The following is a 19,875-nucleotide window of genomic DNA, read 5'->3' as shown; positions in this document are numbered from 1 at the left end:
TCCTAGGGGAAGGCAGGTTTACAGAAGGGGGTTAGGCACAGCAGCATGACTGAAATCTGATCCTGCAACCTTAGCCACAAGAATACAAGGATGCTCGAGCTCAAATGAATCCTTCAGTGACTGTTTTTGTGTCATATGAAGACTTTTCCCTCTAATTAGAATAAAAACAGACATTTGTCACGTCTAAATTTACTTGAGAAACAACAACCACAGCATATTATCAGCAAGAGAGATATTTTTCAATGTGTTCATCACATTAGTTGGAGACTGTTTCATGGGGCACCTCTGATTTGATTATCATGTGTCATGCGTTTTGGTTCTAAATAGTTACAATATCATCTGTGGCATGTTTTATGCCAAAAAACATATGAACCCAACCAAAATGTGGTTGGTTTCATCTCACCAACCACATTTTGCACATTAAAAAAACGTCTTTATCTAGTAGTTTAATGTGAAGGGAAGCAAGAAAAGCAAGAATTGCATCTTGATTTGTGTTTTTAATGTGTAAATGATGAGGAATTTGAGGCCTCTTATATTTAATTTTCATCAGTGTATCACAGATGAGCTTGTACTCTCCATTCAAAAAGCCATTTTTTGGTCATATGCACATTTAATACATTGTTATTAGATTTATTAACCAATGGATTTGAAGTAATGTTTAATCTCTAATCTTTCATTTGAAACTTCTAATAAAATTGCGGTTACTGTTTTTGTTTAATTTCCCTTAAAAAAAATAAATTATCTTTAGCAGAGTGCAAATATAAATTTTCTAATTTTGTTTTAATTTCAGTTAAATCTAAAGAAAACAATTGACTAATTCTGGATTTGTGCAGTTGTAAAAAAATCCTAAATGGGTCACCTTTCCCATGCAGCAGATGACAAATGTAACATACAGAACACAGCTGACAAAATGTGAATGCTTCAGTTTGATTTATTCAGGAAATGTCAGGGGAAAATCTATAAAGGTTTTAAAGAGATCTAAAGACTAAAAGTGGCTGCAGATCACTCGGATCAATCACAATACGAGGATCGAACCCATGCTGAATCACTCTTTGTTAAATTTCACATTGTACGACACATAATAGCCATTGTTGTACATGTAGAGCTTCTGATCAGAGGGGTTGTAGTCCAGGTTGCTGTATGACTCCTGGAACTTCTTGAATTGGATGCTGAGGTTTCTCTCCTGCTTGGTCTTGGTGTCGTAAGCATAGAAGATCTCCTCAGTGTTGATATCTACTGTCCTGGTGGCATACATCACTCCACAGACCATGAAAGCATTGCCAGCAGACTGTTTGTACACACCAGTATGCCACGTATTCTCAATGCCAAAAGACTTTTCATCAATTTTAGCAATGACGATTTTCCCCTTGTTCTCATCCGAAGCATATATTATCCACAAGCCTGTTTCATCGGCTGCAAAGTCCAGGTTCTGACTGCTCGAGTAAGCATAAGAGAAACTTGCGCTTGCGTCAGAAATCACTCTGTAGTCATACTTGGAAGAGGTCAGGTTAAATTTGGTCATGCTGAATGGGGAGTTGTGCTGGTAATAAATGGAATTACTGTGCACTATGTAATTGTTGCCAACACCCACCCATTCATTTGGAAGGGTAATGCGTTTGAAGTTCTTCCTCAGGAGCAGATTTTCATAGTTGGTGTAAAAGTAAAAGTCGTAGACACCTCCAGGACTGGTGTACGCGCCGTAGAAGTGCAAGTTCTCATAACCTCGGATGGGCTTGGAGTCTTTCCCCCAGCCACCGTACACATAACTTGAACTGAGATGACCATTGAACTGCACCACCAATGGATTGCTGAAGCTTAAGATTCCCGTGTGATTGCAGTTTCCTGAAAAAAAACAAAAGAAAAAAAAAAGGATGTTGGCAATGCTGCTCCATCTCAGTAAATTAGAATATATATAAAAAAGCTTATTTCAGAAATTCAAGTAGTGTTTTATTTGATCATTACTGTTGCAGTAAAAAAAAACAACAAAAAAAACCAAAAAAAAAACGATTCTAAGAATATTTAAATTTCAAGTAGAACCACTATGAATGGGGTTTTTAACAGAATTGCTCTACTGAAAAATGTAGGACGTGCAAGAGAAACTCTTTCATTAATGAGTGTCTCTTAGATGAAATCCTGCTTTGTGTGCCATGGCATGGAAGGGACAATGATGAGGCATAAAGATTGTTGCTTTGAAAGGAGCCTGTAATCGTCCCTGCTGTTTGTAAACTTTTTCACACACAGTTTTTCCTTCCACTCAACTTAATAAACTTTGAATCTACACTATAAGAACTGCCAGCCTCCTCAGCAATGACCTTTATCTCGTTCTCTCCTGCTGGACACTGCGTTTAAAATGATTTTTAATTTGATCGTACTTTAGATAAGTATGATCAGATAATGATCATACTTTATGATCATTATTTGATCTTAAAGTATGATAATGTTTAGATAATGTTTTAATTTTCTAAGGAACTGAAACTTTTCATAAGCTGCAAGCAATAACTGTCAAAACTAACAGAAATGAGAGGTTAAAATATTTCTCGATATATAATAACAGCAATATGATGGACTTTTCTGAATCAATAATGATATTATTTACAAATATGCATTTTTATCTGTTGAAGTGCAAATTGTTGTTGATCATGTTAGGCAGAACTCTTACCGATATCTGGTTTGATTATATCTTGGTCCTTCTGACACTCCTCTAGTTTCATCTGCAGCTTGGCAAACTGATGTCGGATCACCTCCAGGTTGCTCTTGTCGTAAGTCTCCAGCTGGTTCACAAGGAGCGTCATGTTGTGGATCTGAAGACAGAACAAGAATAAAACGACAATTACATGTGAGAAGGAACTCTACCAAAGGGTGTCAGGTCTTGAGAGGAGTATTTCAATACAAGGGTTGCTGGTTGCAATCCAACGTCCAATCCTTTTGTAGATTTTATTTGTAAGATGTTAAAGGACGCAATATCTACGTATCGTGAGAATCTAAGAAGATGTTTCCAATTTGTGTTTTACCTCAATGTACAGACTGTTGAACAGGGGTGAAGAAGAGTTGAGGGAGTCTTTGAGCTGAGACACCAGCGCCTCAAACTCTCTGAGTTCAATCCTGAGCATCTCAAAGTCCAGCTTGATGTAATCATCAGGACTGCTTTCCAGGATGGTCAATCTTGCCTCCAGTTGCTTCAGATCTTCAAGATATATCACCAGTTTGCCCAAGTACTTCACCATCTGAAAAAGACAAGAGCAACTATGATATGATTTAATCGTATTGCACGTTTCTAGTTTTTATTCTTCATGCTATTCCCTAACCACACCTTATTCTTCTGGATTTCCACCTCCAGGATCAGATCTTTGCTGACTTGCTGCATGTGCTCGACGCGGTCTGCGGGGAAGGTGGTGTCAGGGAGGAAAACATGGCAGACGCACTGGCCAGACGAATCCACAGAAGTCGTCACATTTCCAGACTCCCAGTCTTGCACTGGCTACAAATGAATTTCAAATTTACATTTCTTAGAATAACCACAAATTATGCCATGAAGACATCATAGAAATAAAGACTACTCACTATCCAGGCCAAAGCAGGACTAAAGGCGCTGAGGAGCAGAACCAGAACCGACAGCATCATGAGCCTCCTCACCTCTCAAATGCCTCTTCAGACTTTGTTGGGGTTTTTAAAGACTGCTCTTATCAGATTGTCATGAACACCTTCTGTCTTCACATGGTTATTACCGGATTCAGCATTCAAGCAGATGCTCATTTACAAGCAGCCTGTGATCGTCTTTGTTTACACATGATGCAGTAAAGTCTTGGGAATCCAGAGTATAAGACCCAAATAGGATGTACATGAGAAAATTCCCACATGTGGTAACATCATAAAGCACTTTTTGTGACTCCTTCTATTAACTGAGTCTTTGTATTTGTATTTGGCGTAGCAAAGACGTGTTTAGACAGCATTAGTTAATTTCTAGACGTAGATTGTGTTAGTGTTCCTGTTTGCTTCCTGAAACAGGTGGTTATTTGCCAGCGCAAGGTTTGAACTGAACATGGAGACCGAATTGGTCATCTGTCATGACAGCTAAAACTTTTTATGGTCTGTTTATTGAAGCATCACTTCAGAAAGTTTCAGCCTGGAAAATTGTCAGTGTTTAACTTTTTTTTAAATGTGTGGTTCAATTTGCAATTTCCAAAATGTAACTCAGAGAAAGAAAAATAAAACAGTTTGTTCACTGTATAGCTTTAATGTACTGCATAACTTTATTTGTGCAAAGCCAGATTTAATTACAAAAAAAGAATTCAAAACTAATGCCATTTTAAACATAATAAACTTTGACGTGTTTTTTGTTCCCAAGCAAATCAATCAATCATTCAAGTTTACTTTAGTACCACATTTCAGCAACATCAAATCTGTTTCTGTACTCAGTGGCTGATGATGTGCAAAATCGTGGTCCTGTAACTTTGGTTTAATCAGAAATGATTCCATCAGATGCTTTAATTATTTATTATGTCATTTTAGCTGGCATAGTTGGGTATTATTGGTCAATTTGATTTCTTTTTTGCTTTAAAGCTACAGTATGTAACTTTTACAAAAAAATTGGGTTTTTAAATATTTGTTAAAACTGCCAGCATGTAGTAACAGTAAAATATGAGACAGATAATCTGTGAAAAGATGAGGCTCCTCCACTTCCTCTCTGAGCTACTATTGCCATCTGAAGAAATGCACCCCTCCCAATTTGTCCCGACCAAAAGCAACCAATCAGAGCCAGGAAGAGGGTGTTACGGCTGTCAATCAATGTCGTATACATGCTGCTAAAATGTACTAATGGCAAAGAAACAACTGACCTTTGGGATTTTGTTGAGGCACTAACTATTGCTATTAAACAATTTTTTTTTTCAAATTTGCTCAAATTTATAATTTCATTTATATATTTGTTAATTTATTTAATTTATCAAAATCCCTTCAAAATGTAGTCTTTTAATATTTTCTTTTGGGTATAGATTGATTTTTTATTAAATGTAAAACTACTAAATTTTCATATACAGTTTGAAAAAATACAATTTTTGATGACTATATGCAATAAAAAAGTCCAAATTGATGTTGCTACTGATTTTTGAAACTACCAAACTCAGATTATACCACTTTAAAAAATCCTATAGACATATGATGCAAAAAAAATCTTACTTAGTGGGAGAAACATTAATGGATTTTAGAAAATATCTGTGATGCAAGGTGGGAAGTGAATTTAATAGCTTTCCTGAAGAAAATTTGGAAAGAAAATGGCTATAAAATTAGTATAATATTTCTTTGATAAATTTTTAAAGAGCATTTTTGATTGCCAAAGGCACCCAGGGCAAGAACAAAATCAAAGGACACTTGAAGGTTCAATTGGCTTAAAATTAATATTACTTTTTATGCTTTGAATGTTTCTATTGATATGCATTGGTGCATTTGTCAACATTTATGATACACATTTCTTTTGCCTTCCCAACAGGCCCTAACTTACACCTTAAACTGTTGCATAAGTGTTGTTGATAAAGTTTCATTTACAGAACATTTATTTGGTTTCATTTGATTTTGAGTTCATTTTCTAAATTATTGGTCTTACGTCGAGATAGCAGAAAACCGATAATGAACAGTTGAATAACCAAACAACACAACACCTTTTGAATGCTTCAAATCATTTATTAGCAGTGAAGAAAGGGGACGGTACAAGAAAAAAGAGAAAAAGAAAATCGTTAATCATTCATACTAGATTTCTCTTATGAAGGAGAGAAAATTATTTAAGTCACCAGTAACATGGGTGGCGCCACTGTGGCTTCAACTGTGTTGTTAAACCAGAGATGGTAGCTCACATAGTAACCATCGTTGTACATGTAGAGCTTCTGGTCAGTAGGATTATAATCCAGGTTTGTATACCTGTTTTGAAACCTCTCAAAGATAATGCTAATGTAGCTCTCCTGTTTAGTTTTAGTGTCGTACTTGTAAAATATCTCTTCAGTTAGGGTGTCCACTGTTCTGACTGCGTAAAAAACACCACAGATCATGAAGGCATTAGTAACACCTGGCTTATAAACACTGGTCAGCCATTCCTCCTCAATCCCAAAAGAGGCCTCGTTTATTCTAGCTATGACCACCCGACCCCCAGACTCTTCAGTGGCGTAGGTCACCCACAAGCCTGTTTCATCTGCAGAAAAGTCAAAGTTTTGATTGGGGGAGCTGCTGTATGAGAACCTGGAGGAGGCCTTGGAAACCACCCTGGACTCATATTTCATGGTGGTGAAATTCAGTTTACCTAGTCCGAACGGGCTACTTAACTGATAATACAGAGTGTTATCACGCATTATAATGTTGTTCCCATTGCCGTAATAACTACTGGACAGGGTGTGATGGAGAAAAGGGGTTCTCAGAATAAGGTTCTTGTAGTTAGTGTAGAACCGGATGTCCGTCATGGAAGTGGTAGTGTAACCAGCGTACCAGTACATGGACTCTCTATCAGAAATAGGGTTTGAGTCTTTCCCCCAGCCTCCATAATAGTAGCCGGCACTTAGATGGGCATTCAGATGGCTCACCACAGGTTTGCTGACCCTCAGTAGGCCAGAGTTAGCACAAGAACCTGAAGAGAAAGAGGACAGTCAGTTATATGAGTTTAGTGATTGTTTCCACCTCATGTGACTGTGTGAATCAGCTCACCGATGTTGGGGTTGAAGAGCTCCTGGTGGCGTCTCTCACATTCCTCGAGCTGAAGCTGCACCTCTCTGTACTCTCTGCGAGTTGAAAGCACCAAATTCTTGTCATAGGTCTTCTCCAGCCTGTCCAGGGTGGCCAACATGTCAGCTACCTGTAAGGTAACACATGCTTTTGTGTTAGTCAAAGACTGACTTTTTTTTTCCGGGTGACCTTCTGTGTGTCTACGGCTGATGACTCACCTGTACATGCAGGGACTCAATGACAGTGACCGAAGCATTGATGGAGAGTTGCAGCTCTACAATCAGAGCCTCTACTTGTTTAATCTGCACATTTATCTCTTCAAAGTCGGCTTCATTGTAGTCATCAGGATTCTTCTCCATAGTTTCGATTTCCACCGTCAGCTTTATGATCTTTTCTTCATACTGTGTAATCTTAAGTTCATATTCCTCCAGCTGAAAATAACACATTTCAATGCAAATTTAGGGATTCTTCTTGTTCATCACTAATAAGTTACAGTGCCTTTCAAAAGCACCCATACACCTAATTTAAAGTAATAACAGCTGAAAATCCTTTTAGTTATGTTTTTTACCAGCTTTGTACATCTAGACTGAAGTCTTTGTCCATTCGTTTTGAAAGATAAATCAAGCTCCAAGTCTGGATGAAGTGTATCCATTCCAGATACACATGAATGGACTTTGATTGGGGCATAACTTTGTAGTCCCTGCTATATTTTCCAGCTTGGATGAACCTTTACCCCAGTTTCAAGTCTTTTGCTTCCTCTGACATTTTTTCTTCCTGTTATCTGACTGCCACACTCTTCATATTTATATTTGTAAAAAATCTTTGAAAAGGTTGTGTCCTTATCCTTCCAGTTCACAATAAGCCCTACTTTGAGTTGGTTTAGCTTATAAAATTCAAACTAAACACATTAACATTTGAGATGTGAATACTTTCACAAGGTCTTGGTCAACACATCATACATGTTCCTTAGTACCTTGCCCATCTCCAGTTCCAGCTTGTTTGAGATCTCCACAGCGGTCTGTTCCATCACCTCCAAATCACCGACAGGAAAGATTGAAGTGGGCAGGAAGGCATTGCAGGTGCACCTCTCCTCACCTCCTGTCTCATTCCTTAAACTCTCTGCACCCCACAGGCCAACACCCTGAGATGAGGAATGAAGGAAACAGAGATCATCTCATGTCTAAATCAAGGAATGTACAAAAAATGATTTCAAAGTCCTGCCATACATACCCCCAAGGCCACCGTGGAGCTCAGCAGTGCTGCGAGTATTAGAGTCTTGATCATTTTGCCGTCTGGGTCGTTGTGATTGAGGTAGCTTGTTCTCCACCATTTATAGCCTATTGGAAGCCACTCCTGGATGCAACACCTGCCACAGTTCACAGTATTGTTGTCCCAGGCTGGTGACAGGATATACACCTCTTGTCAGGTTTAGCACCCGGGTAATAACTAATCAGATGTTTGCAGAAAATTATCCCTGTGCGTGTGTTGGTATCCCACAGAGGAGGTCATGAATAGTGTACATACAGTAAAAGCAAAAAAAGTGAATAGATATTGTGGAGTAAATATGCAAGTTTATTTATATAGTGCATTAAACATGATTCCAATTTAAAACTCAAACACTAGCTGAACTTAAAAAAAAAAAACAAGAAAGAAAACACAACTTAATCAACAAAAGTAAATAAGGACATGGAAATATTACAAGAGATAAGATATTTATAGAGCAACAGATTAAGAAAATGCTATGCAAATGGCTTTCAAGACTATTTTAAAACTCCATTCTATATATACTTTGGCTCTTTGCCTGAAATCAACATTTTTAAATAACCGGACACATTTAAATGTGACAGAAATTCTAAACTGACTAAATTTGTAACAGGGAAATACTTTTCACAGAATAAAGCGGACTATCAAAGAAATTCAGTAAGACTCCATATTTAGTATGAATGCTGAAGGTCAAGATGCTAGTCCTAGAGGCTATCATTTGTATTTCAGCTCCCTTTAGCTTTTTAGCTCATTTTAGCCGATATTGTGACCTTACAATTAACTTTGCAAAGAATATTCTGAACAAATTTCTATTACTCTTTGTGTGGGATTTTTGCATTCACTGAAAGTTTTCACTCCTCTTCTTCAGTATTTCTATTTGTGTTTTGCAGGCTTTTGCTTCATTCTTCTGCTTCTGCCTATTTCTCGCATTTCTGCTAACCTGACTTCTTGTGCGTCTGCAATTTTCACAAAAATATTCAGCTTACAGCTTTTACACCTCATTGTACAATGCAAATTTTTCTAGGTTTTAAATTTTTTTATTATTATTATTATTATTACAAAGCCAGTGTTACTTGATGCTTTTTGTTGGATTCTGTGAGTCTTTTACACCGTGCTTCTTCACTTTTCGTTTCTTTAATTTCTTAGTTTTGGCCTTGCTCTCTGGCTGCTGTGTGTTTAGAGCAGGCCTGGACCTGGTCAGGCTGTTGCCAGTAGGACTTAGCTTGCTGTAATCCGTCTCTAGATCGGAGCAAACGCCCTGAGCGGAGATGGATTTGCTTGTTGGAGAGTTGGAGGAATCAACCAGGAGGTTGGGCTGGGAGTAGGATCGCATAGCTGGAGAACTGGTGGGACGGTAAGGGGAGGTTCCTCCCAACATGGGCAGATGAACATGGTCGCCGCTCATATTAGTGATGGAGTAGCGACTGCTGTTTGACATGACGATGTGGTGCCAGGAACTGAGAGGGGTAGCAGAAAAGGGCTGGGGGCCGCCTGAATCTTCCTTGGCGCCTCCTGGGGAGAAGATCATGGAGCTGCGAGGCGTGACAGCTTCCACCGCCGTCTGGAAGGTCTTCAGTATGCGGTCACTCTTCTGCTTTTCTTTCTTCTGGCGGGACTCCACCTTCTTCAGCTGACGACGGTGATCTCTCACCATCTGTTTTCTTGTATCTGCCAGTCCCCTGAAGGAAAGATTAAATACATAAAAAAAACAATCTAATTACTATGAAAAGTAGAATAGGATAAAAATTGTATTTATTGTCCCAAAGTGGCGAAATTTGGAAAATAATAAAAAAAAATTAAAAAAAAGTGACATATTTAATAATTTTTTTTATTACTATGGTATGAAATAAAACATAGATTAGTGATGTTGTGGTGGTAGTTGGGTTCAAATAAAGGAGGGACCCACAAATTGAATTCTGTTTAGGGCTCCATATAATCTTGGACCGGCTCTGGGCAGATAAATTGAATGTTGTGGCAAAATATGAAAAACCTCCATGGGAGTGGGTACATTTGCATGTCAACATGATGTCATCCATATTTGATATCTAAGTCATGTTGTCTTCAAACAGCATTAAACCTCATTATTGCACAGATGTCTACACGCTGTTACACAGTGTTCATTTCCCATCCTTAAATCAATGAGGCTCGTCAGTGAACATAATCAGGGTGGGATAATCTCACCTGTAATCTACCATCCCTGTTCGGCCCCGATCAAGTCTGTGAATCAACTCCTCGATCTGAAATCGACTCAAAGGAATGCTCGATTGCTAACAGTTTCACACACACACACACACACACACACACACACGCACACACACACAAAAGTTATAAGGAGATATCAGGAGCACATTTCATTGTCTGATGGATTACTTCAAAAGAGTCAAAACTCACTGTAATCATTTGATGTATATATTCCCCTGTCTTTCAATGTACCTTTTTCATTTTTAACAAACAATGTTTAAATGGGATTATATAAGAAAAAGCTTTCAGAAAGCCAAGCAAACTGCTGCTCAAACCATTTAAATACAAGGAAAGGTCTGCTGGCTCTAAGCAAAATGAAGTGTAACTGAAGGCTGTTGGACAATAATGTATTAATCTGCCACATTATTGTTGCATGTGATTTATTAATGGGCTTGGAAACCTGAACTGCTTTCCTGAAGTCAGTGACAGGGACTCGCATGGTGCCATCTTTGTCGATATTCCGGAAGAAATCCCACAAACGCAGCTTGCGTTTATCAAGATAATCCTGCCAGAAATAATGGGAGAAAGCGCTTTCATGATTTTAGTAGCATAAAAATTTGCATTTTTGTTTAACTTTAATTTTTATTTATTTTTTTGTTACGTTTTCTATTAACATACTTTTTCTAAAAACTGCTATGCAAAGTTTGTACAGTCTCTTATTTAAAACAAGCTGCAGCCAACCTGAATGACTTTCATTGGGTCAATGCGTTTGGGTGACTTTTGAGCTATAAAACCTCCGACCCCTTCATACTGCACATCCAGGCCAGGATGCTCCTGACACGTCAGTTCCAAAAGGCTCACAAAGTTCTCATTCACCAGAACGTTCTGTTCAGACACAATGGACAGAAATGTATTTTGTGTGTGATTTGACAAAATATGTTCTTCATTAACTTGGCTGCAATAGCTAATATAACACCATAGAAAGTACAGCACCCTTCAAATATGCTACAGCCACAAAACTGCATGGATTCCATGGGTGTTTTAATTAATGGGACAATACAAAATAGTGCATACCTGGGAAGTGGTATGAAACTGATACAATCTTGAAATTATTATTTTTTTTAATCAGAGAAACGTGTTATGCACTTTACTCTGATATTCCAAAACAAAACCCAGAGCACAGAATTACCTTCAGCTGTCACTTAATTACTAAATTAAGTTGTTGAATTTTAGGGCCTTCTGTGTTTTCTGTTTATTACATAAAATGTTGAAGTTTGTAGCTGTAACCTAAACATTTTTTGAAAAAAAAAAATAATGATGATAATAATCAAGGGTCATGAATTCTTTTGAAATTTTTTCTAAATGTAAATCTTATTAGGTCATCTAACATAAAAGAGTCAGAATCACTCACACATATGTTGATCTGCTCCAGAGCCGTTTTCGGTGAGTTCTTCACCACATTTACCAGGGCAAGAGCTCCCTCTACTGTTACAGCGTTATAAGCCAGCTGCAGAGGTAAAGGAACAAAACATTGTCCTGCAGTGCATCTCCAGTCTGGCCAAATGAACCCAGATAGTTAACCCACCAGGAGCACTCGTAGCGTTTCATTGTAATCCAGACCTCTGCAGAGCATACTGACTCCTTCATTGGTGATGCAGTTGTTGCTGAGGTTTAGATGCACCAGAGTGTTGTTGAATTTTAGGGCCTCGCCCATGGCTAAGGCTCCCTCGTTTCCAAAACCGTTCCACGATAAATCGAGATGTTTCAGCATCGTATTGACCTATAAATATAAAATGGAGTAAGATCTTTTATAACGGCTGAAATGCTGTTTGTTAATTAGTCAAACCTTAAGTCCAGCAGAAAAAGCCACGGCCCCTTTCATTCTCAGGTGATTCCAGCTGAGATCCAGAACTTCCACGCCTTCGTTGTTTGCTGTTGAAGTTAGAGGATGTCTTTTTTGTATTCTTTTCAACTTTCTAACCAGTATAAATTAAACACATTTACTTTACCATACCCAGCAGCTGTCCCAAATATTCTCCTCCTTTTCCACAAAACTTATTATGGCTCAGATCCAGATCCTTTATTCTGAAATTGGTCTAAAAGGAAATGTGAAATCAATGTGATCATTTTAATAAACAACCAAAAATTTGTTTTATTCATTTATTGACAACTTACTGACAGTGCTTCTGTGAAATGCTTAGCATCATCATCTAAGAAACCATTTCCTGAAAAGACATAAACAGCTAAATAAGTAAATTAATAAACTTTGTCTCAGTCGTAGAAATGTTTCATTTCAGCGTCCAACAAAAACACACAAATTAATTTAAGTCTAAATTACCTGAAAGTTTAATAGACTTCAAAGAAATGCTGTCCATCAACATTTTAGCTACATGCTCAGCTCCTTCGGATTTCACATGATTGTTGGATAAATCCTGAAACAAACACTAATTGTTTTAAGGAATTCTGTTTTTTGCACCCTCTAGTGGTTAGTTTTCAATTTTTACATACCAGATGCTGAATGGTAAAATTAGCCCTCAGCAGCTCCGCCAGATATTTAACCCCCTCAGCTTGAACGCGATTGTAGGCCAGCTCAAGAGTCCTGATGTGCACATCAGACTGGAATAAATGCAGCAAATGAGATTTATCTTTTGAAAAACACTGTGACAATGTGAAATTGCATTTTGAACTCACCACCAAAGCAATAGCAAGTGCTTTGCAGCCTAAAGGTCCGAGGCCATGGTAGGTGAGTGTCATTGTTGGGGAGCTATGGTTTCGAATGAAGTAGGAAACTGGAACCACACCCACCAGTTTGCAGGCCTCCAGGTACACTTCAGCAATAGACATGTGTTTGCTGAATTTCTTTTTCCCTGAGTTTAAATGACACCGTAAAAAATAACTCCAGCAACCCCTTTCATGTGGAGACAATGTCACTCAGAATCACATTTGAAAATAAGGATGTTTTTCTTTAATATATTCAGGTGCATCTTAAATTCATTTTCCACAAATAACGGTAAAAAATCTAATTCACAATTTCTATAGATTCTTATTTGACTTTGTATTTCAGTTATTGTTGCTTATTTTATCTTACACTTAATAGTATTCTCTTTTCTTCATTTAGTTTTTTTGTGAAAATTGTAATCTTTATTAGATAAATGCCCAGCTTCTGTAGTACATCTAAGTATTGTATAGTGCATCTAATATTGGTAGGAGCTCCTTTTGTATGAATTACTGTATCTGTGCAGTATGGAACTGTGACAGTTGTAGCCCAGCTGCAGCCCATGCCTTGTGAATATCTGTAAAACTCCAATGTTTGTGAACATTTTTTCTAAGACTTTTTCCTTCCTCTCAACTTTCCAGCAAAATGCTTAGATGCAGCAATTCCACAGCAATAACTTTTGTGGCTTTTTCCTCTTTGGGGAGAGTGTCAGTGACTGCAAATGTCTTCCCCATGATTATGTAAGCCAAAGTGTGAAAACATTTCTATTTATTGGTTTTAATCTTCATCTTTAACCTAATTTAAACACTTGAAATATAATCTGGAGCAGAGTTCCACTTTTGTATTTAGTTACAATAATAAATTATTTTTGTAAAATGATGGATGGATTTTCGAATGTGTTGAGACTAACCTGAAAAGCATCCCATAAGTCTAATGTTTCATAGCAGTAAAAGCTTTTTCAAAAACAAAAACAATTTCAGAAACTCACCATCGGACTCCAGTTCTTGGTCAGACTCAGTGTCTGTGGCTTGTGACTCAATAGGTGAAAGACAGTCTTCATCTTTCAAACTTAGTTCTTCAAAGGAGGGTATTGACATCTGAGCTTTACGTCCAAGCTAATGTGATATACTTCCCTTTTAACAACCTTTTCATTTCTGTTGCAAGAGTTTATACTGGGAAAAAAACATTGGGTAGTTACGTCCAGAATGTAATTCTACCTTTGAGATTATGTGTCATGCAGAGAGCTATTAACAATTCATGCATCAGCTTGGATCCCATCCTCTTCTTGCAATACTTACTGTAGGCATTTCAAAGCAAAGCAGCAAGTTCATGTTTTATAATATATGGTATTTATAGTTAAAAGTAACAAAAAATTGTTTAGCCTCAAAGGAGTTAGGAGTTTAATTATTCTACCATAATGTTTGTAGCAGTTGTTTGGTTAATTAAAAGCCATAGACGTTGAGGTTATGCTCCAACATGCATGTCCCTAAGTAAATAGTATTTTCTTATGGGCTACTGAACACTTATGATTTAACAATCCAAAACCCTTTCTTCTTAACTTTTTTCCTTCCTGAAAACCTGACACACCTTTAATTAAACTTAGCTAAATCCTGTTTTACACATATCTTAATTTATTTTTTTAATCTACTTAACAAATTCTTCAGTTTGTCTTTAATATGTTTTGTATTTTTTTTCTAAATCTTTCTAAATAATATATAATAAAATCGTTTTAGCTATATTTTAGATTGTCTAATATAATTGGATGATTATTTATCCCCTGCTGTTCTCATTTACGATTAAATTATGCTTCCTCAGTTCAATATTTTATATGCAGTTTTATTCTTATTGCCAAATAATTACAAATACAATGATACTTACTTAATTTAGCATTTTTGGGGGGTGTTTTATGATTGTTTGACAGACTGTTTTTGGTATTAACTCTTTATGCTACAAATTAATACATTTAGCAGGGAGCTAAACTCCTAACTGGTTGTTTTTGGTCGGTCAGACCAACAACCAGTCTAAATAGACTTCATTGAAGCCTATTTCTTTAGACGGTGTAACAACGGCAATAGTTATGGCATGTGGACAGTTTTAACACATATGTAAAACTGTGTTAAAATAAAAATAAAAAAACTTTTATTTTTTAAAATAAAAGTTACATGCTGCACTTTTAAAGTAAGACAGCTTTGTTGTTGACAGAATGTTCTGCGCTCTACAGTACTGCATGTAGTACAGAGGTCAACAAAATTGTACATGAATCTCCGCAAATTATATGAGAATTTGGCTTGCCATACATTGCTTACCAACGCCACCGACATCAAAGTACGCATGCGCAGATTACATTTCAGAATCATGATTGGTGTTTTGCTGTTTTACGCGTTCTATCCGCTAACTTGGTTCTTGTTCCGTCGACCGTCAGGTACATGTAGCTATAACTTGTATGAAGGCTTTACTTAGACTTGTTTTACCCTGCTGCTGGTGGCTAATGGTTGCTAAGGTTAAGTTTGCTGCTGACCGAGCAGTTTCTTGTCAGTGTACGATCTGAGGAGGTGTTTTTTTGTGTGTGTTCATTACTCGGTCTAACACAAATTGCCTGGTTTTAAAGGTCAACAGACATTGCTCCTCTCCTGAATGTTTTTCCCGTGTTGCATATTTTGTTTTAAACTGCTAACTGGCGGTAGTTGTTTGCACTTGTTCTTATGCCCCTATGTGACGTCTAAAGCATAACACGTGTTTACATGTTTTGCAGTTTACTGATAGCTGAGCTAAAGCTTCGCAGTTTTTGAAATAAATTACTGTAGCAAGAAAATAAATACAATATATTAAATTAATTATTAGCAGAGGATGAATGCACCTTTGTTGTCCTGTTTTTTTTATCCTTTCTTTCAGAGGCCTTGAAGAGAAGTGTTCCTCAGTCAGTTAATGGCACCACAGTGTGGGATGGTGATACTTTCACACTTAGGAGCATCCAGTCGGAAACAATCATGCAGGATCAAAGTGGAGAGATGAAGGAAAGGTTAAAAGAACCAGTGCCTCAGGAAAACACTCCAAGTCCCAACAGGGATGAAGAAAACCTGCCAGCTGTCCTGCAGAAGGACATGAAGAATGACGCAGCTGCACAGACAACTGACATGCAGACTACAGTGGAGGAGGAAAGAGAAGATCCCAAAATGGGAGATGGGGAAAAGGTTGTCCTCCATGACATTATGCATGACAATCAGAATGAGAAAGAAATAAGCACTTCTTCAGGCGATAATGTCGATGGTATATTAAAGATACTGACGTTGGACGGAAGCATGGAAAAAACCAACTGCCCTGAACAGAATCGTAGCAAGACTGAAAACAGGAAGGAAATGCTTCAAGCGTCCGACGCTGACACGTCAAAGAGTCCAGATGAGTGCTGGGATGATTATATAGTTACCACTGGTAACCCCCTTCTCTCCAACTCCCAAACATTTCTTAAAATTGATGAGCAACATGATGCACAAACCGGCTGGCACTTTCCCGTAGGACCTGGTCTAGCACAAGAAGTTTTCTGCCCACAGTGGAGCTTTCCTGCTGCAAGTTATTACACCACTGTGGAGCCAACTGTGCCCTTTGAAGGTAGGAGGGATTTTTATTTTTAAGTAACTTTAGGCTAGATCTTAATACCTTCCGGATCACTCAGGTGATCTGGTTCTGGTCTGCATGTTTGACTAATGAGTTGGATTTTATCAGCTCAAAAAAATTTATTAATTATATACCATGCATTTTTCTTCCACTTATTTTTCTGCCAATATGTTTGGACACAGCACTCTGTATGCAGCAAGCATCTTCAGCATTGACCGTTTTTGGCGTATGCTAAATGTGGAGTCTGCCAGGGGCTGTTTACTAGATTTTGGAGGCCATGACATATAAAAAATTTGTCATAACATTTTTTTAGACATTTTTTGGAGGAAGTGGGTTTTAGGTTTTATTTCCTGTAAGCTATAACATTTAAGATGGAGAAAAAATCAAAAATATTAAAATATATCTTTCACTTTTTGAGTCATCATACTGAAATGAACTTGCCTATACTCTAATTAAAATTCACCTGTAAGTGGTTCGGTGTGTGTTTGTTTTGTCACCCAGTGATGTGGAGAGTGTGGGAGGACGTGGATGCTGATTCTGAGAGCGTTCTGACCCCAATCACAATCAAAACGGCCTCTCTGGACTTCACTGTCATGTCCTACAACATCCTTGCCCAAGACCTTTTGGAGCTGAACCAGCATCTGTATGCACACTGCCCCCTAGAGGTGCTGCAGTGGAGCTACCGCTGCAACCTGCTCTTGAAAGAAATCGAAAAATGGGCACCAGATGTGAGTCAGATCCGTGTGACTTCTTATGTATCTGATGTTGTACAGCAACTGATTGTTTTTGTGTGTTCTTGTCCTTCTGTGTGTAGATTTTGTGTCTGCAGGAGGTTCAGGAGAACCACTACCATGAACACCTGCATCCTGTCCTTTCTCAGAGAGGTAGGGCAGCTAAGTCGACACAGATGAGGTGTATTGTTCGATGACGTTGCGTCACAAACTTCCTAAATACTCTGCTCATGTTTTCCCCCAGGCTACATCTGTGTGTACCAGCGGCGTACAGGAACAAAGACCGATGGCTGCGCTGTTTGCTATCAAAGCTCACGCTTTGCCGAAGCCGCCGTTTCCAAGCTGGAGTTCTTCAGACCCGAGACCGGGCTGTTGGACAGGCACAACGTGGGCGTCGTCCTGCTGCTTCGCCCGCTGGTCACCACAGAAGCAGAGGTCAAGGAGGCTGGCCCGCCCCTCTGCGTGGCCAACACGCACCTGCTCTTCAACCCCAGGCGAGGTGACGTGAAGCTGGCCCAGTTGGCAATAATGCTGGCAGAAATCGATGCCGTGATAAAGTCCTGCAAGGCCAGAGGTGAACACTGTAATGTTGTCTTCTGTGGAGACTTTAACTCTATCCCACACCTGCCTCTGTACCAGTTCATCACCACTGGTGAGCTCAGCTACCAGCGTATGCCAACATGGATGGTGAGGAAACAAAACAGAAGAATAATTGTGTTCAATCTGAGCGTTGGTCATCCTCCTGCTGATCCTTGTGTGTGTGTGTCCTATATGTGTGTTGTGTCTAACAGGTTTCCGGCCAAGAGGACCTGTCCTATAAGCCCAGTTATCACAGGCTGTTTGCTCCTCTGTGGCCCAGCTCTCTGGGGATCTCAGACACCTGCCAGTACACAACAGATATCAATAAAACACGTAGTCAGAATTCAGGTCTGTGATTGTTTTCCTAGGTGTATTTGATATAATGATCTGAATAGCAGGTTTACATCTCTAGTACAACTGTTTCCCATGATCCCCTGCTCTCCCATTGTAGGGACTCGTGGCTACTCGCATGAATTCATGCTGCAGCTACGCTTCTGTCCAGCCGCATGCGTTCGTCCTGAGAACCTGGTACTGATTCCTGGAGTGACCGACATCAAACCAGGTTGTGCACACAAGCAGACAAAAAAAAAAAAAAAAAAAAAGAAAGAAATCTCTTCTGGTTACAGTGGGACCTGTGCAGAAGTAAAAAATGTATATGCTATTTTATATGTAGACAAGCAGGACAAATGAATATTTTTGTTTAAATTCTCTAGCGATGCCCTTGAAGTTTGTGAAAAGTGAGACATAATGGTCTTGAATAAGGGTGATATCTCCTTCCAAAAGGATTCAGATCTCTTAATGTTTCCTACATTTTGTCTCCTTATGCCCACAAAGTTCATTTTAACAGAATTTCATTTTTAAATAACACAAAGTAATGCTGAATAGTGAAATGGAGGGAAATGTTTTTACGAATGCCATAAGTGTGGCATTTATTTTGTATTCAGCCGTCTTTACACACCTGCTATCCTTAAATATTGAATTTCTTGTTTATCTTCTCTTTGAGCTCAGATACTTCAGAGGACGCCCAAAGTTATGAGAAAAGGTTAGTTCACCAGATATTTTGGTTTCCAATATAATAAATATTACATAAAATGTTTTTTATCTTTAAAAAGTCACAATCATTGTCCATTTTAGAATCACACTTGCAATAAAACGTGTAATTTACCGACAGGATATTTAAAAGCAGAATTAAGATGGGTGCTGAATCTGTCGCAGGTTCAGAGACTGTCTCAAGCATCAGGTGGACTTGGAGTCCGTCTATAAACACGTCCTTCCTGGTTCTGGCTTTCCAGAGGTCACGACCCTGCACTCTGAGGGTGGAACTACTGTTGACTACATTTTCTATTCTCCAAAACGTCCTTTGACCAAAAAACAGAGAGGTAAAAGGACAGGATTGGAAGAAGCCAGCTACTAAGTGTTGACTTTAAATTGCTTATATTGTTTGTATTTATCTTTTTTTTTTTCTCCTAGCTTATAAAACGTCTGGAGGAAAAGGCCTGAAGCTCGTTGGCTCGCTCTCTCTCCTGTCTGAGGACCTCCTGTGGTCACTGAACGGACTTCCCAACCACATATTCCCTTCGGATCATCTCAGCCTGGTGGCTCGATTCCAGCTGGAGCTCGATGACGCATGAAAAAAAAAAAAAAAGTTAAATGTTGAGTTGTAAGAACTCACTCTGTTTTTTTAGTGTAGAAATAATGAACCATTTTGTTCATAACACACGTTTGTAGTTTTTATTTTTTTGTACAATATTTTCCACCGAATGGAAGTAGAAGTTTGAATAAATATTTTTCAGGTATGCGTGGCTCATGATTCGGCCCCGTCGTAAATAAACCTGCTGCTGTTTAATCCTCAGGATCTCTGTGTGATTCAGAGCTGGGAATCTGACCTCAGTATCTGCTCTCAGGCATTCAGTGTGCATGTGTGTGTGTGATTAAAGCTTGAATGAATAAATGACGTGTACAGTTAATTTATGTATGTTGGCCCAGAATAAGAGCTTCTCAAGTTTCTTTAACCATATTTTCTAAATATTGGTGTATACGTAGATTTTTTTTTTTCAGTTATTAAATACTACAGAAACCTGGATCTTCTGG

The 19,875-nt window shown here is 38.4% G+C and overlaps 4 protein-coding genes across 5 annotated transcripts; 1 reads left to right on the top strand and 3 right to left on the bottom strand.

The window, feature by feature from the left end:
* Positions 1-881: 881 nt before the first annotated feature.
* On the bottom strand, positions 882-4,271 carry olfm4.2 (olfactomedin 4, tandem duplicate 2). Its single transcript, XM_007549354.2, has 5 exons — positions 3,562-4,271; positions 3,311-3,478; positions 3,012-3,224; positions 2,660-2,801; positions 882-1,842 (listed from the first exon to the last, which is right to left on the bottom strand). Exons 1-5 carry the CDS (start codon positions 3,619-3,621, stop codon positions 1,046-1,048), a joined length of 1,380 nt encoding a protein of 459 aa, XP_007549416.1. The 5' UTR covers positions 3,622-4,271; the 3' UTR covers positions 882-1,045.
* Positions 4,272-5,661: 1,390 nt separating this feature from the next.
* olfm4.1 (olfactomedin 4, tandem duplicate 1) lies at positions 5,662-8,205 on the bottom strand. The gene is made up of 5 exons (XM_007549352.2): positions 7,933-8,205; positions 7,676-7,843; positions 6,921-7,133; positions 6,685-6,832; positions 5,662-6,607 (listed from the first exon to the last, which is right to left on the bottom strand). The coding sequence occupies exons 1-5, from the start codon at positions 7,984-7,986 to the stop codon at positions 5,775-5,777; spliced, it is 1,416 nt and encodes a 471-aa protein (XP_007549414.1). The 5' UTR covers positions 7,987-8,205; the 3' UTR covers positions 5,662-5,774.
* Positions 8,206-8,322: 117 nt separating this feature from the next.
* Positions 8,323-14,025, bottom strand: lrrc74a (leucine rich repeat containing 74A). Its single transcript, XM_007549269.2, has 13 exons — positions 13,851-14,025; positions 12,838-13,013; positions 12,655-12,762; positions 12,485-12,578; positions 12,322-12,371; positions 12,161-12,242; positions 11,993-12,078; positions 11,732-11,926; positions 11,558-11,653; positions 10,888-11,031; positions 10,607-10,711; positions 10,147-10,232; positions 8,323-9,644 (listed from the first exon to the last, which is right to left on the bottom strand). Exons 1-13 carry the CDS (start codon positions 13,957-13,959, stop codon positions 9,035-9,037), a joined length of 1,941 nt encoding a protein of 646 aa, XP_007549331.2. The 5' UTR covers positions 13,960-14,025; the 3' UTR covers positions 8,323-9,034.
* A 1,149-nt stretch (positions 14,026-15,174) lies between these two features.
* angel1 (angel homolog 1 (Drosophila)) lies at positions 15,175-19,735 on the top strand. Of its 2 annotated transcripts, XM_007549268.2 has the most exons (11): positions 15,175-15,284; positions 15,755-16,291; positions 16,376-16,468; positions 16,976-17,202; positions 17,289-17,358; positions 17,450-17,892; positions 17,997-18,132; positions 18,236-18,346; positions 18,793-18,826; positions 19,000-19,163; positions 19,255-19,735. In XM_007549268.2, exons 1-11 carry the CDS (start codon positions 15,194-15,196, stop codon positions 19,413-19,415), a joined length of 2,067 nt encoding a protein of 688 aa, XP_007549330.2. In that variant the 5' UTR covers positions 15,175-15,193; the 3' UTR covers positions 19,416-19,735. The 2 variants fall into 2 exon arrangements, with proteins under 2 accessions (XP_007549330.2, XP_007549329.2); XM_007549267.2 differs by having other exon boundaries at positions 15,755-16,468.
* The last annotated feature ends 140 nt before the right edge of the window (positions 19,736-19,875 follow it).

This window comes from Poecilia formosa, unplaced genomic scaffold (genome assembly GCF_000485575.1).
Source record: "Poecilia formosa unplaced genomic scaffold, Poecilia_formosa-5.1.2 Scaffold30, whole genome shotgun sequence".
In the NCBI taxonomy this organism is placed as follows: domain Eukaryota; kingdom Metazoa; phylum Chordata; class Actinopteri; order Cyprinodontiformes; family Poeciliidae; genus Poecilia; species Poecilia formosa.
Note: the sequence above shows the minus strand (reverse complement) of the source record. Positions and strands in the feature narration are given on the sequence as shown.

What these genes read in the sequence shown, in the direction of transcription:
- olfm4.2 (XM_007549354.2), bottom strand. Translation starts at nt 3,621, where the DNA reads ATGATGCTGTCGGTTCTGGTTCTGCTCCTCAGCGCCTTTAGTCCTGCT. An exon ending in TGGAAATCCAGAAGAATAAG is followed by an intron (nt 3,225 to 3,310) that starts GTGTGGTTAGGG and finishes TGTCTTTTTCAG; the next exon opens with ATGGTGAAGTACTTGGGCAA. An exon ending in TATAATCAAACCAGATATCG is followed by an intron (nt 1,843 to 2,659) that starts GTAAGAGTTCTG and finishes GTTTTTTTTCAG; the next exon opens with GAAACTGCAATCACACGGGA.
- lrrc74a (XM_007549269.2), bottom strand. Translation starts at nt 13,959, where the DNA reads ATGTCAATACCCTCCTTTGAAGAACTAAGTTTGAAAGATGAAGACTGT. An exon ending in ATTTTACCATTCAGCATCTG is followed by an intron (nt 12,579 to 12,654) that starts GTATGTAAAAAT and finishes TGTTTGTTTCAG; the next exon opens with GATTTATCCAACAATCATGT. An exon ending in ACTTCAGGAAAGCAGTTCAG is followed by an intron (nt 10,233 to 10,606) that starts GTTTCCAAGCCC and finishes TGAAACTGTTAG; the next exon opens with CAATCGAGCATTCCTTTGAG.
- olfm4.1 (XM_007549352.2), bottom strand. Translation starts at nt 7,986, where the DNA reads ATGATCAAGACTCTAATACTCGCAGCACTGCTGAGCTCCACGGTGGCC. An exon ending in GCTCCACGGTGGCCTTGGGG is followed by an intron (nt 7,844 to 7,932) that starts GTATGTATGGCA and finishes TCCTCATCTCAG; the next exon opens with GGTGTTGGCCTGTGGGGTGC. An exon ending in TGGAACTGGAGATGGGCAAG is followed by an intron (nt 7,134 to 7,675) that starts GTACTAAGGAAC and finishes TGTTATTTTCAG; the next exon opens with CTGGAGGAATATGAACTTAA.
- angel1 (XM_007549267.2), top strand. Translation starts at nt 15,194, where the DNA reads ATGCGCAGATTACATTTCAGAATCATGATTGGTGTTTTGCTGTTTTAC. An exon ending in AGCGTATGCCAACATGGATG is followed by an intron (nt 17,893 to 17,996) that starts GTGAGGAAACAA and finishes TGTGTCTAACAG; the next exon opens with GTTTCCGGCCAAGAGGACCT. An exon ending in AACACGTAGTCAGAATTCAG is followed by an intron (nt 18,133 to 18,235) that starts GTCTGTGATTGT and finishes CTCCCATTGTAG; the next exon opens with GGACTCGTGGCTACTCGCAT.